Source organism: Copidosoma floridanum, unplaced genomic scaffold (genome assembly GCF_036245765.1).
Source record: "Copidosoma floridanum isolate Cflo_tuat_1 unplaced genomic scaffold, Cflo_Japanese_pri ptg000032l, whole genome shotgun sequence".
Classification (NCBI taxonomy): Eukaryota; Metazoa; Arthropoda; class Insecta; order Hymenoptera; family Encyrtidae; genus Copidosoma; species Copidosoma floridanum.
This window is the reverse complement of record NW_028321909.1, coordinates 209,908-222,997: the sequence shown is the minus strand read 5'-3', so window position 1 is coordinate 222,997 and position 13,090 is coordinate 209,908. Positions and strand designations below refer to the sequence as shown.

Here is a 13,090-nt window from a genome sequence, read left to right as displayed (position 1 = left end):
AAAAAATTTTAGAAAGGTGAAGGGAGCGCAAATATTATGCAGCAACGCTAGCAATAATTTTTTTTTCACATGAATGCATCTTCAAACACACTTTTACGCATACGTAAACCCTTCTTTCGTGTGTTGTAAAAAAAAAACAACCTGTGAATCAATTTTCATATACAAAAGGTTTATCTAAAAGTAATCTTTCATACAAAAAAAGATTGGGAGTTTTCTACAGATCATATAAATGCAGTTTTACATGATTTTTCTATAAGATCAGATGTTAAACTTTTTTTTTTAATCATAAATACAATACAGGGTACAGTTAAACATTCTGCAATTTTTCTGGGTAATTTTTGTGCTATTCTGAATATACGTTTGAATAATATCTGTCCAAAAAACAACGAGTGATGAACGTCCAAGAGGGATATTTACTGGCATGTCACACTATCCCATTGAAGAAAGTGGTACTACAGTACGGTTTTTCTGAATCTTTAAAATGTAATTACATTTTGGATACTAAATATGGACTAGGAATAAGTGTGAAAGCATATATAACAGGTGTGAGCGTAACGTCAGAGACGTAGTCAGCTTAGGCAGTAGAAAGTTGTTTTAAAACAATCGCAAGATTCCATGAAAGTGCACAGTCTTGTACTGGCCAGCCTTCATATTGTTTGTATTATATTGTGTCATTATATGTATTGCTTATAATTGTTCTGTTATTAAATAATAAAATATTTATTAAAACCTTACCCAATAAACATAGGTATACTCATTTTAACGATAATTTCACCATCATCGTACACAGTATCGTTTATGTTTATAATTATATAGTCTGCCATAGAATTCATAGTATAACTTTACACTTGTATACCCAAGCACCCACTGTCCACTGACTTTTCTTTACGGGCAAATATACCTATATCTTATCTTACTAATATATAAAAGCAAAGTCGCTAAGACCGTTGTAATCGCTAACCACGGTAACTACTCAACCGATCTTGCTCAAATTTTGCATACCAATTCTTGACCCTTCCTAGATGGTCTTAGTATGATTTTTATCGTTAAAAAGTTATTAACAATGGCAATGAAAAAGCTTAAAATTTTGCAAAAATACGGTAGCTTTTCACGTTAGTTCAGAAGGATCCACTAGGTGGCGTCAACATAAAATCGAAGCTATCTGCAGTAGAATTACATAAGTGTGGTTATAATACGCTGGAGCGTCCACCCAACTTTTGCAGTTGCCTTCAAGCAGTACATTGAACTGCATCGTGAATGGAGGAGTAAGTTATGCAGCTGGGTATCCCGAGCATCGACGATGCTCTCCTCCTATGGGCAAGTAACCTAACTCTACATTAATGCCTGAACCTCCAGGTTGGACAAGTGCCACCATTCACTCAATAATCTAATCGATAACCTCTCCAGTGAAGTACCAGGAGACGTGTCGATCTAGAGCACCTCCTGCTCTAACACTTCAGAATTGTGCGGATGTCCCACCATCCAACCTGGTGCCATCAGAGAATTTTTCACTTTACAAGCTAGGGAAGACAGCCCTGAGGAATACGGACAGTCAAAACGGCCTTCTTCTCAGTGGTCGTCCTAACGGCATACCCACAGAGAAGGTATTCTCTAGGCCCACTTTCCTGACTAACCATGAGCAGTTGGGTATCCAGTGAACGACCCGAAGACAAGATATTCTTGTGTCAGTGGTATACTTCCCTCTATCACGGTCTCCGTACACAGACACTTCGAGGGTAAAAGTCAAGCTGCCCGCAGCCAGCTCAACATTATTAAGAATAATAATGAATAGCTGGAAGTTGCACCACTGGCCCTTTTCGGGGCTATTATAAGTATTTACGTTTCCTACTTGACCATCGATCCCATCGATTCTTTTAAGGGCCACGTAAGTTTGAACTACCTTGCCGACAAATACATTTTTACTACTATTTCTGGAAACGATTCGTCGACTAAAAGATTATGTTAACTAAAAACGGCCACTATTAAACCAAGTCGTCACGAGTGGAGTTGTTCGTCACAACCCTGAGAACCCCAGTGACCGACGACCTGATATTACCCTCTTGACTATAAACATTCAACCAGGAATCACCGATCATCTCCAAGATCTGCTCTGGGTGAACCTAAAAGCTATGAAGGAAAATAAACTTGAGCCATAACGGGACAGTCTCCAACAGGCAAGCATCACGAACCAATTTCCCCACCTTAGATTATCAAAACGTCTGAGTCTGTAAAAAAAGAAGGGGCTTTAGACACTAACGTCTTTGACGTTATACCAGGAGACATTAAGAAAGATCTCTACAGCTAGCTCCAAAGCTTCAGACTTTTTAATTTTTCTCTTGATCAGTCTGGGGCTTCAACAGTCACGTTTGCTGTAAACTTCGGTCAAGAAAAAGTGTACTTGAGAAGCTCACCAGTCTTTTTTAGGGAAATTGGACGTCAAACTACTTTGCCAACGAATGAATTAGAACTTAACAAAGTTGACAAAAAACAGCTTTTAGGGATGTCTTCTAGATTTTTAAATAGGTCGAATATGTATTTGTATTTTTGTGGCGATAAAAAATGTAGAGATGAAGCTCCAGGACTCTGTTGCTTTTATAATAAAGTTTTTAAATAACAGAAAAAAAATTTACAATTCATGATTATTCTTTAGAAGTCTTAAATCTTCACAGCTTTAAAAAATAGCTCTTTTCATTGATTTTACGGGAGAAACTGCAAATTAACGGCACTATAGGGCCAATGATTATTTTATGGCATAAGAAACGCATGGTACTTTTTAGCATGATTATGTTTCACATTACACGTCAACACACTACGGTATTCCATTTAGTAAGTCTCGGGCGAAGCCGAGACGGGGGGCTGCTAGTGACATTATAAGGAACACTCTATAAACTTTGTTAATAATGCGATAAAGTGGTGTAAAGAGTGATGAGTCGTATTTACAATGATTTTCTGCAAATGTGAAAAAGATAATAAATTTTATTAATCTTGCTAACTAGGACACAATAAATTAACTTATATTAAACTCGATTGAATTTAACACCTTACTTTTAGAATGTGTACTTAACTATTCAGATTTACACATCTACATAATTGTAATGATCCAATACTGTACACATATTAGACACATGTCATTTTTTTCCAGAAGTACTTCTACGAAAAAAAAAATTATTCATGTGTGACAAATAAAAAGATATAACAGATAAATTTTGAAAGCATCTTTTTTAAGAATAAGTACAAAAAAAGTAGTTTTTCGGATTGAAAAATTAACATTTGAAAGAAAAAAATTTTGAGTGCTAGTTTTTCAAGTACCAAATTAAACTATTTTTAAAAAATTTATAACTTTTAGCTAGACCCAAGAAATCATTGTAATAGTCGTAACAGATTTTTCAAGTCCAGAGAAAACTGAAGAATCATACTAAAAGAAGGACGATATGGAAGAAAGGCGCGATCGAAAGACAAATAAAATTAGCTGCTATTGATCTAAATTACCTTAGTTGCTTCCTCTAAAATTGCATAAAAACCGTTATTTTTAGCCGAGATTTCGAAAATTAAGTATTTTTTAACGTCATTCAAGTCGTCCATGTTCACTATATGACGTAACTAGCGGCCCCCCGTCTCAGCTTTACCCAAGACTTACTAAATGTAACACCGTAGTGTATTGACATGTAATGTGAAACGTTTTCAGTTAGAAGTTTTACATCTATTCCTGACACTTTTCAAAACAAAGATCTTCTTATTAAAAACATATTTGTTTGGAATTCATACAGTTTATTCAGTCAAAAAATAAGCTATAAAAGTTAAGCAAAATAAAATTATGCTGATAAGTACCGTGCGTTCCTCATGCCATAAAATAATCGTTAGCCATAAGGAGTCGTTGATTTGCAGCTTCTCCCGTATGATTTAGGAAAAGAGCTATTTTTTAAAGCTGTTAAGATTTTGAACCCTCAAAAAATATATATTAAAATAAAATTTGTTTTTTCTTATCTCACAACTTTATTACCAGAGCAACCAAGTCCTGGAGCTTAATCTCTACATTTTTTAGTGTCATAAGAATACAACTACATTTTTTTACTTATTTCAAAATCTGAATTTAGATCTTTAAAGATTTGAAAGATTACTGTGAGAGTACGATAAAAAGCTGATCTCTTACGTAATGGATTCTTTACTTGTTGATTTTGACGCTGCTGTTCCAATCTCGATAAATTTTTTGCAGTAGTTTCGTGACGCCTAAAATTGTGTTCATTAGATACATTTGAAGTTTTCCTTCCAGTTTACCCTCTTGCGACTATTGGCATGATTATGACTTTTGTGATCCCTAAAGGCTGTTTTCTGTTAACTTTGTTAAGTTCTAATATATTTGTTGGCAAGGTAGTTCGACGTCTAAATGCCCTTAAAAGGCTTTCTTAACTGAAGTTTAAAGCAATTGTGACTGCCTGGATACCTCAGGGCGATCTTCTCTGTCCAGACGTTGAAGCCCCAGGCTGATCGGGAGAAAAGTTACAAAGTCCAAAGCTTTGGAGCTAGTTGTAGTACTTTTTCCCAACGTCTCCTGGTATAACGTTGAGGACGTTGGTGTCTAAAGCACTTTTTTTTGCAGACTCAGTTGTTTTGATGATCTTAGATGGAGAGATTGGTTCGTAATGCTTGCCCGTTGGCTCGAGTTTTTTTTTCCTTCATAGCTGTTAGAATCGCCCAGCGCAGACCTTCGAGAGGATCGGTGATTTCTTGTTGAATGCTTAGAGTCCAGTGAATGACTGACTTGCTTTAATAGTTGCCAGCGTTACATAGTCTTTTAGTCGACGAATAACGTTTCCGAAAATGGTAGTAAAAATTTATTTGTTGGCAAAGTCGTTTAAACTAAGGTGGCCCTTAAAAGAATCGATGAGATTGATGGTTAAGTAGTAAATACTTATATTGATCCTGAAAAGCGCCAGTGGTGAGATTTCCAGTTATTCATTATGATTATTCTTGATGATGGAGAGCCAGCTGCGGGTAGCTTGACTCTTACTCTTGGAGTCTCTGTGTACGGAGACTGTACATGAGGGAGGTACGCTGCTAACCAAAGAATATCTCGCCTTCAGGTTGTTTCCCGGATAACCAACTGCTCAGAGTTAGTCGGAAAAGTGGATCTGGAGAATACCTTCTTTGAAGGTATACTGTTGAAAAGACCACTAAAAAGTTGGCCATTGTAGCTGCCCGTACTCTTCAGGTCTGTCTTTTCTGGCTTACATTTGTAGTAAAAAATTCTCTGACGGCACCAGGCCAGATTGTGGTATGGCCACATAACTCTGAAGTGTTAGAGCAGGTTGTGTTTTAGCTAGACACGTCTTCTGGTATTCCGTCGGAGACTTTATTGATTAGAATAAATTTTTTATTGGTGGCACTCGTCAATCCTGGAGGTTTGGAGTGAAAGTAGACCTAGGTCGCTTACCCATTGGAGACGAGCGTCATCGGTAACCGAGATACCCTGCTGTACGACTATCATTTACAATGTCAACTTAGCTCGGTGACTTGCCAGTTAACAGTGGCAGGAATTTCCGAGGCGCTCTGGCGTATTATAACCTCACTTATTTAATTCTGTTGCAGTTAGCTTTGATTTAATGTTGACATCACCTAGTGGATCCTATTGAACTAAAATGAAAAGTTGGTGTATTTTTGCAAAACTTTGACTTCTTTTCATTGCTGTTATTAATTAATTTTCCAAGATAAAAACCATACTTAATCCATCTAGGAAGTTTTAAAAATCAATATGCAAAATTTCAGCAAAATCATTTCAGTAGCTTTCTCGGTTAGCGATTATAACGATTTTAGTGACTTTACTTTATGTATTAGTAAGATGCTCTATGATGGCACTCAATGCAGTTTATTTGAACCAAGTAGAATACTTTCTAAAATTAATCGCGAAAATAAGCAGTTATGCAATTGCTCAAAATGTTTGGAATCTGACTGCGTGAAGCGTGCGAGGTCTCCAGCAATGACTGTTTGCACCACCGATGCCATGGATTGTAGGAAAAAAATGGCCCTATATTGACTAGCAACTTTTTTAGGGGCGTTTTTAAAGGGGAACTTTTCTTTGTTTTCTGATTAGTTTGTGATAAGTTTACATCTGGTCATGCTTACATTTGGTGTGTATATCAAAGGCGAAGATACATTCCTTATATTCAAATTTTAACTTTTAATAACGATTACAACGCAAGTTAAAAATTTTCGAACAAATTGTCGGGAATATGGCCGTTCTTATGCAGTTTACGAAATAAACAAATAAGCTGATTTTGGCTCAATGCAGCTAATTTTTTTTTTTTTTTTTTTTAACTGCGCATTGATTTCATGAATCTTTTTTTTTTTTACTATTTTTCGGTTTTTTTTTAGATATAGAAAACCTACATTAGCTTTTTTACGATTTTTTAAGGCCTTATCTGGCAGTTTTAGCTGTTACAAGTAGTTCAATGTAGTACGATGTTGGAGAACGAAGATTAAAATATTTTTGGTCCTTCTAGCAATTTTTCTAAAATTACTAGGATTTTTAGCTAGTTGTATAATACCAGATAATAAAAAATTTTAATTATCGAAACAGTTGTAAGTAAGGCTACCGTGAAAGAAAGAAAAATATAAAAATTACTGTGCAAAAATAGTTATCTAGTATTACACGGACATGTAAAACATTTTTACTTTTTTTTACTACGTTTAAGGTAAATGTACCAAACGTTGGCCATCTTACTAGACCAATTTCTAAAGTACTCTATAAGAAAAAGGAAAATTTGAAGTCCCAATAGGGATTATTTTATAGTTCTAACACTATTTTAAGCTGTACCAAAAAGAACTTATTTTTTTCATACACAGAAAAAAAGCTTTTATTTATTATATGACATGTCGTATGAATTGCACGCAATTAACGTTGGCTAGCTATTAGGACACACTAAAAGTTAGGTTACGTTGACAAATATCCCAAAGCCTGACCAGCCGACCAAAATCACTTTATAGAAACACTTTTTTCTAATTTTCTGGTTGAAGTATTTTTAAGATAACTGTTAACAATGAAATTATTATTATTTTTAAGCGTGAATATAAATAAAGATATTTTTTACAGCTGCAAAAATTTGTGCGAATCGTAAAATTGTAATTGTGGCCAGTATTTGGGACCAATTTTTTGGTGGCCAAGCATTGGTACATTTAACCTAACTATTTGTGCAACAATTTTTTACTGTGTTACGCAGTAGTTTTAGTCTGAAGGACATCGTTCATCTACCGGAAAAAATTATCCAGATGAAAATTTCTTGCACCATTTCATACAAAATGTGCTCCTGTATAAGGAAGTAGAGTGTACCAGGTGCCAAGATGGTTAGAAATTGTTTAAACAAATGTTTTTCAAACAAATTCATCGAAGCTGTTTTTTTGATATGAAAAAAATGTTTTTATATTCTTTGGCACATTTGTAACAAAAAACCATTCGGGATGTATGTACCTAAACCCCACAGTTTTCGTGTAAAAAATTCCCAAAGTTTCGAAAAATGCATTTTTTTCGATTTTGAGGGCTTCATGAAAGTGCTAAATAAAAATATTTTTATACGTTACAACACACGATTATAAGCTGTAAGCCTTCTTTACAATCTCCAAAAATGAAAATATCGAAAAGTTGAGTGGCAACATTGTTTTTTGCAATAAACGTTTAGGTCGTTTTAGTGCGAGCTCATATGTAAGTGGATAACTATTTATACGTTTCGTGGCTCAGCGTGTGGTGAACACATATAGGTATACACTTACGCGAGAGCGCACGTTGAAACGCCCTGAACGTTTATCGCAAAAAACAATGTTGCAAAAAAATGCATTTTTCGAAACTTTGGGAATTTTTTACTCAAAAACTGTGGGGCTTAGGTATGTACATCCTAATTAGTTTTTTGTAACAAATGTGCCAAAGAATATGAAAATATCTTTTTTATACCAAAAACCAACTTTGACGAATTTGTTTAAAAACATTTGTTTAAACAATTTCTGACCATATTGGCACTTGAGAAACTGAATTTCCTCGTACAGGAGCACATTTTTCATGAAATGGCGCAAAAAATCTTCATCCAAATAATTTTTCCATGTAGATTGACTATATCCTCTGGATCTTGGTACGGTGGTTTTAATTGTTTATATAGAAAAAATTATCACCCAGCAAAATAAAAGTTTGTATGCTTAAATAAAAAAATCTCTGGAAGGCGAAATGATATTAATTGATAATTTTAGCACAGTTATTTTCATAATTTCTGTCCATTCAGTGTACATGGGGTCTGGAAACAGTGAATTATTTAATGTATAGTTTATGAACACTTTTAAATTATAGTAATCATTATAAGTTGCACTTATATTTGAGCTTAACATAAGTTGTTCCCGACAGAGTCGGCTAGTTATAAACAACGAATTATAAGTTTTTCCTCTCCTTCTCTTTAATAAAAAAGCGTTAAGTTTCTTTTGTGAAAGGAGGTGCTTCGTTCGAATGTCTCACGCATGGCGGTCGTTGACATGATCGTTGTGTCGATGTTTGCGTGCCTGACGATAGAAGAAGAGGTGTCGTTCAGGGCCGATTTGTCACTACAGAAGCATTCTGTTGGTGAAATTACGGGACGAGAGGGGTAAGGGTGGAGAGGAGGTTCCTTTCCCTCTCATGGACGGTCATCACGAGACATTCGAACATAGCGTTATTGTTTTGTTTTTTAGTAGTTTGTTGCCATGGCAACTTGTTTTGTAGTTTGAAACGAAGGAGAGAGAAAACGTCATTCTCTAAAGAGACTTTCTGAGAACAACATTGCATAACCCTTTTTTCTTTAAAGAATAAAAGTTCCCTTTTTAAAACAGTGTGATTATTTTCTGCACGTAGTAGCTAGTTCAGCTACATAAGTATATACTTGTTTATGGCAAATTTTAAAATATTTGATATCCCTTTATATCAACTGCAATTAACTTCTATATTCACTCAACAGTTTCATCGGATGGCCAGCAGGATGTGTACGTGCCGAACTGTATTTCGATGTACCCGAACGTTGACCTGGGTGCAGCGACGATGTCACCCCCGTCAAGCTTGCTCCTCGCCCAAAACAGTGCATCTATTGTAGCCGCAGCGAAGTCAATCACCGATACATCTGACATGTACTGCACATCCATGGGTAGTCCAGGCACAGCGACAGCGTACCACCACGCCTATGGTGGCTGGGCGACCGCTCCCACGCCAGCAACTCCTATACACTATAATCCAAATTACCAAGGCTACTACCACCATCAGAACACGGCCGCAGCAGCTGTTGCCCAGAACTACGTCAGTCCAACACCCATGGTTCTCTATCCCCAGGTTTTTACTAGCACGATCAACCAGAACCAGATACACTTGCACCTGAGCGAAGAGGCACTGGCAAATAGCAATCTCACGATCAGCAACAATCGGTTTGAGATCGGGGTTATGGGTGAGGAAAATGAGCAGAGGAACGATGTATGGAGACCCTACTGAGGAATGGCAAGATGAGCCTTAACTAGCATGCAACAATATTCGTTCAGGTAACTCATTTTTTGTCATTTTTTTGCTATGACTTTTGAGTGGATCAGTATGCAATTTCTGTGAGTGAAAATTGGTATAGACGATTTAAGGGCAGTCCGAATATAGTTAGAATTTCCTACACATACCAAGATTACATCTTATCAATCCAACATCTGATTTTTCACTTTTTGCCTTGAATTCTCAATTAATTTTGTCAACTGTGGGCTTGATTTGTTTTTTGATGTGTCAAGAATGTGCGTCTACTCTTATTTTTTCGATAAAATCGCTAGCTGCTCAATAAATAATGTTATAAAGCTATGCAATTCGAGTAACCTTACCGATGAGGTAGGAAATTTCAACTATCTCCAGACTGCCCTTAAGGGCTAAAAGAGATACACTTATTTCTGAATAAATAATGATAAGGTAGTATTTTCAAATCGTTTAAAAAAACTTATTATTATGAAAATGTGGTTCTAGCTAAGACCTTATGGCTTTACTACTAATACTCTAAGATATAAAAAAAATTTCAGAGAAAGTTTCATTAAAACATTATTTCACGTGTGCTTGTAAATACTCCAGAAAGTGTTATTTTATTATTATTATTAGTATCATTTTACTAGTTATATTAGACGCGCTTCGCGTGCTTTAATTATTTTGTTATTTGATCTGACAGACATTTACAACTATTTTGTTTTTGTTATGCAATTTTAATATACAACGGAGCCAAATGGCTTTTCTTACGCGAAATTGTTGTTACCAAAATAAAAAGGTTTTATAAGTTAGTACAAGTACTTTCAATACTCTTTACAAAAAAAATATGTACTAATAGAGGTATATTTGTAGCAAAAGTAAATATACTTTAAATTACCTTATTGACAGTAACTATTCCTTATGCTTAGTACGTAAAAATCTGATGTGTAGTACGGGTTTTTTCTGTACTGGTACAGAAACGTAGTTGGCTAGTAGAAGCACTCGGAATGTCTGTAGCTGTACCTATACTTGTAACAAATATTTACCAATATGTATGGATATATATGCATGCACATAATGTAGTTTATACAGTTGCGACACTCCGTGCTAAAAAGTATCTGCCATCAGGCACCATATTCCTGGTCGCACAGGCCGTGAAAACTTAAATGCTAACATACATTAATGTACGATATTGTAACAGACATTAAAAGTACTTTTTAAGCTAAATATTTAGTAATTAACACATTCATATCCAAATTATTTTCATACACTCATTTGTCAGTCAAATAAAATACAAACAAACAAAATTTTTTATAACAGCTAATTCTGCTTTTTACGATTTTGTGCTGCGCGCTTTTCCACCATATTTTTGCTAGCACAAAATGGCACATGTGCACTGAGAAATCTAGGACACAACTGTGTATGGAGTGTCGCAACTGTCTAAACTGTGCCATGGTACAGGAAAATCCTGTACCGACGCTATTGAAAAACTTGTACTAGTATTGTTATAAAACAGACTCCTTACAGGTTTTTTGGTGATGCAGAAAAGTATGCAAAAATGTGAGACTAGTTGCAGAAATCTAAAGACCTGTACGTTATTTTTCTATGCTTATCACTTTTGGTATAGCTTATTCTGGTAACAACAATTTTCTGTGCTGCACTTTCTATCATGTCAAAAGTAAGAAAAATTAATTTTCTTTCTATCTATTATTCACATCCTTGCTTTAAACTAATAATTGTATCAAAAATTTTTTTAATTTTATATCCATAATAAATACTTCAAGATCTCACTTTCTTAAACTAAACGTTAGAAAATTTAAATCATTTTAAATATTAGCTTGTTAAACTTTATTTTTTGCAACTCATTTTTAAATTTATCCACTTTTCACGAGGTTTTTCCAATCACAGATCAAATAAAAAGGCATCAGTCATGTGACAAGTAATCTTTTAAGATAGAATTATGTAGCCAATACTAAAAAAAATCATACGACGAAATAGCATTTATATGAGCATTTAGAATATTGATTTCCCGAACACCAGAACACGTAAAATCGTGTACGCACTATGTTCCAGAGTTAAGAAACGTCCTAGATTTTACGTTTATTTACAGAAATTCTGTGACATTCTTAACCTTGCTCACTAGATACATGATATACTATTAATTTTCTCTAGCCACCACTGTAATTATTACCGTAGAACTAGATAAAAATAAATGAAGCTGAGTCGATTAAAAGTGGACCTGCTTTAAACACTAATGTAGTTGCTTTTGACAGAGCTATAGATAAGATTGAGAAAAGTTTTGTAATGGAAAAACTTAAATCTGTGCAGGAGTCAAGAATCTGAGAGGATGTAGCTATCATGAGATAACTGGTATGGCAAAGCTACGACATCCACAAAATCGTTAAGATGCTACGCTACACCTCTCCAAAGAAAAAACATAACTTTTTCGTCAATGGATCATTGTCAGGATAACATTCATGACGTCAAATTCATACATGCAACCAAATGTAGCGTCCATTGTTGTGTACTTGAAGTTCATTATTTTTTGTGTGTCTCTCTTCTCTGCGGATTCAGAGTTAAGGGCGCTGGATGGTGAGAATAGTCGACGAAGTTTACGAAAAGACTTAAACATATTGTAAATACGCAGATATTTTCCATACAATAAAGTTCTTGTTGAACTTATTACTAAACATTCTTTGCTTACTTGCATTTTGTTGCTTTTTTTATTTCCTATCCTCATTCTGATATCCTATTATTATAACTATTATTCTATGTATTTTAATTACCATTTCAGACATTTTTTATAAAATATTGTCACGTTAAATGTGGAAGACCGTTCTTCAGACATATAATTCTTTACTTTATTTCAATTGATGAAACAGTAATTTTTTTCATTATTCAATGGATTTATGAATAGTCTAGAATATCCCAAGACTATACTGCATACTTTATGTCTTATTACATTTTTATTTCCTTCATTAACCTGTACAACTTCATGTTTCATCTATTTTACTTTATCGTAAGCACTATCTTATGGACTCAAAGCTGATATTTTTCAGTTTATCGGTTCTTTGAAACATCAAAAATAATGTAATAGAGTTGGTAAAATGCGAGATAATCTACGCTTGACTAAATAAATGTTAAAAAATATTTTTTATTCGTCGTAACCGTAAAGCTCAAACATGGCTGTTTCAGACACCATATAATATCACAGTATTTTTAGCCATAGGGTAGTGTTTCGTGTTACAGTATCATAGTTTAATTTTAACTTACAAAATCATTAGCATTACTACTAGAAAATAAAAATTTCATGACACAAAAAAAAAGAATACAGAAAGAGATCGGTCCTTTTTTTTTTCTCTGTCCAGTCACCCTCAACCTAAAAAGTTGTCAAGATTCGGTCAATTGAGAAGACTTTCACTTTTTACCAAATAACTACTAACTAAATAATATTCAGAAGTATGATTGATTGGATTAACAGAATTCAGTGAGCATTTTATAAATAGTTTTTACTGAGTAATTATTTGATCTACATAGCAATAAAGTGGTACATCACAATACGAGTTCTTCCGAGAATCTTTGTTTTTCTGTACTCATTTTAAAAGAAAT

General features: G+C 34.5%; 1 protein-coding gene across 1 annotated transcript in view; it reads left to right on the top strand.

Annotated features, from left to right (window-relative positions):
• LOC106644350 (uncharacterized) overlaps positions 1 to 12,130 on the top strand; it is a 350,343-nt gene extending 338,213 nt beyond the window's left edge. Inside the window, exons 6-7 of the mRNA XM_089597345.1 lie at positions 8,964 to 9,531; positions 11,810 to 12,130. Coding sequence (XP_089453471.1) covers positions 8,964 to 9,484 — 521 coding nt within the window. The 3' untranslated portion in view covers positions 9,485 to 9,531; positions 11,810 to 12,130. The remainder of the gene's footprint in view (positions 1 to 8,963; positions 9,532 to 11,809) is intronic.
• Positions 12,131 to 13,090: the final 960 nt, after the last annotated feature.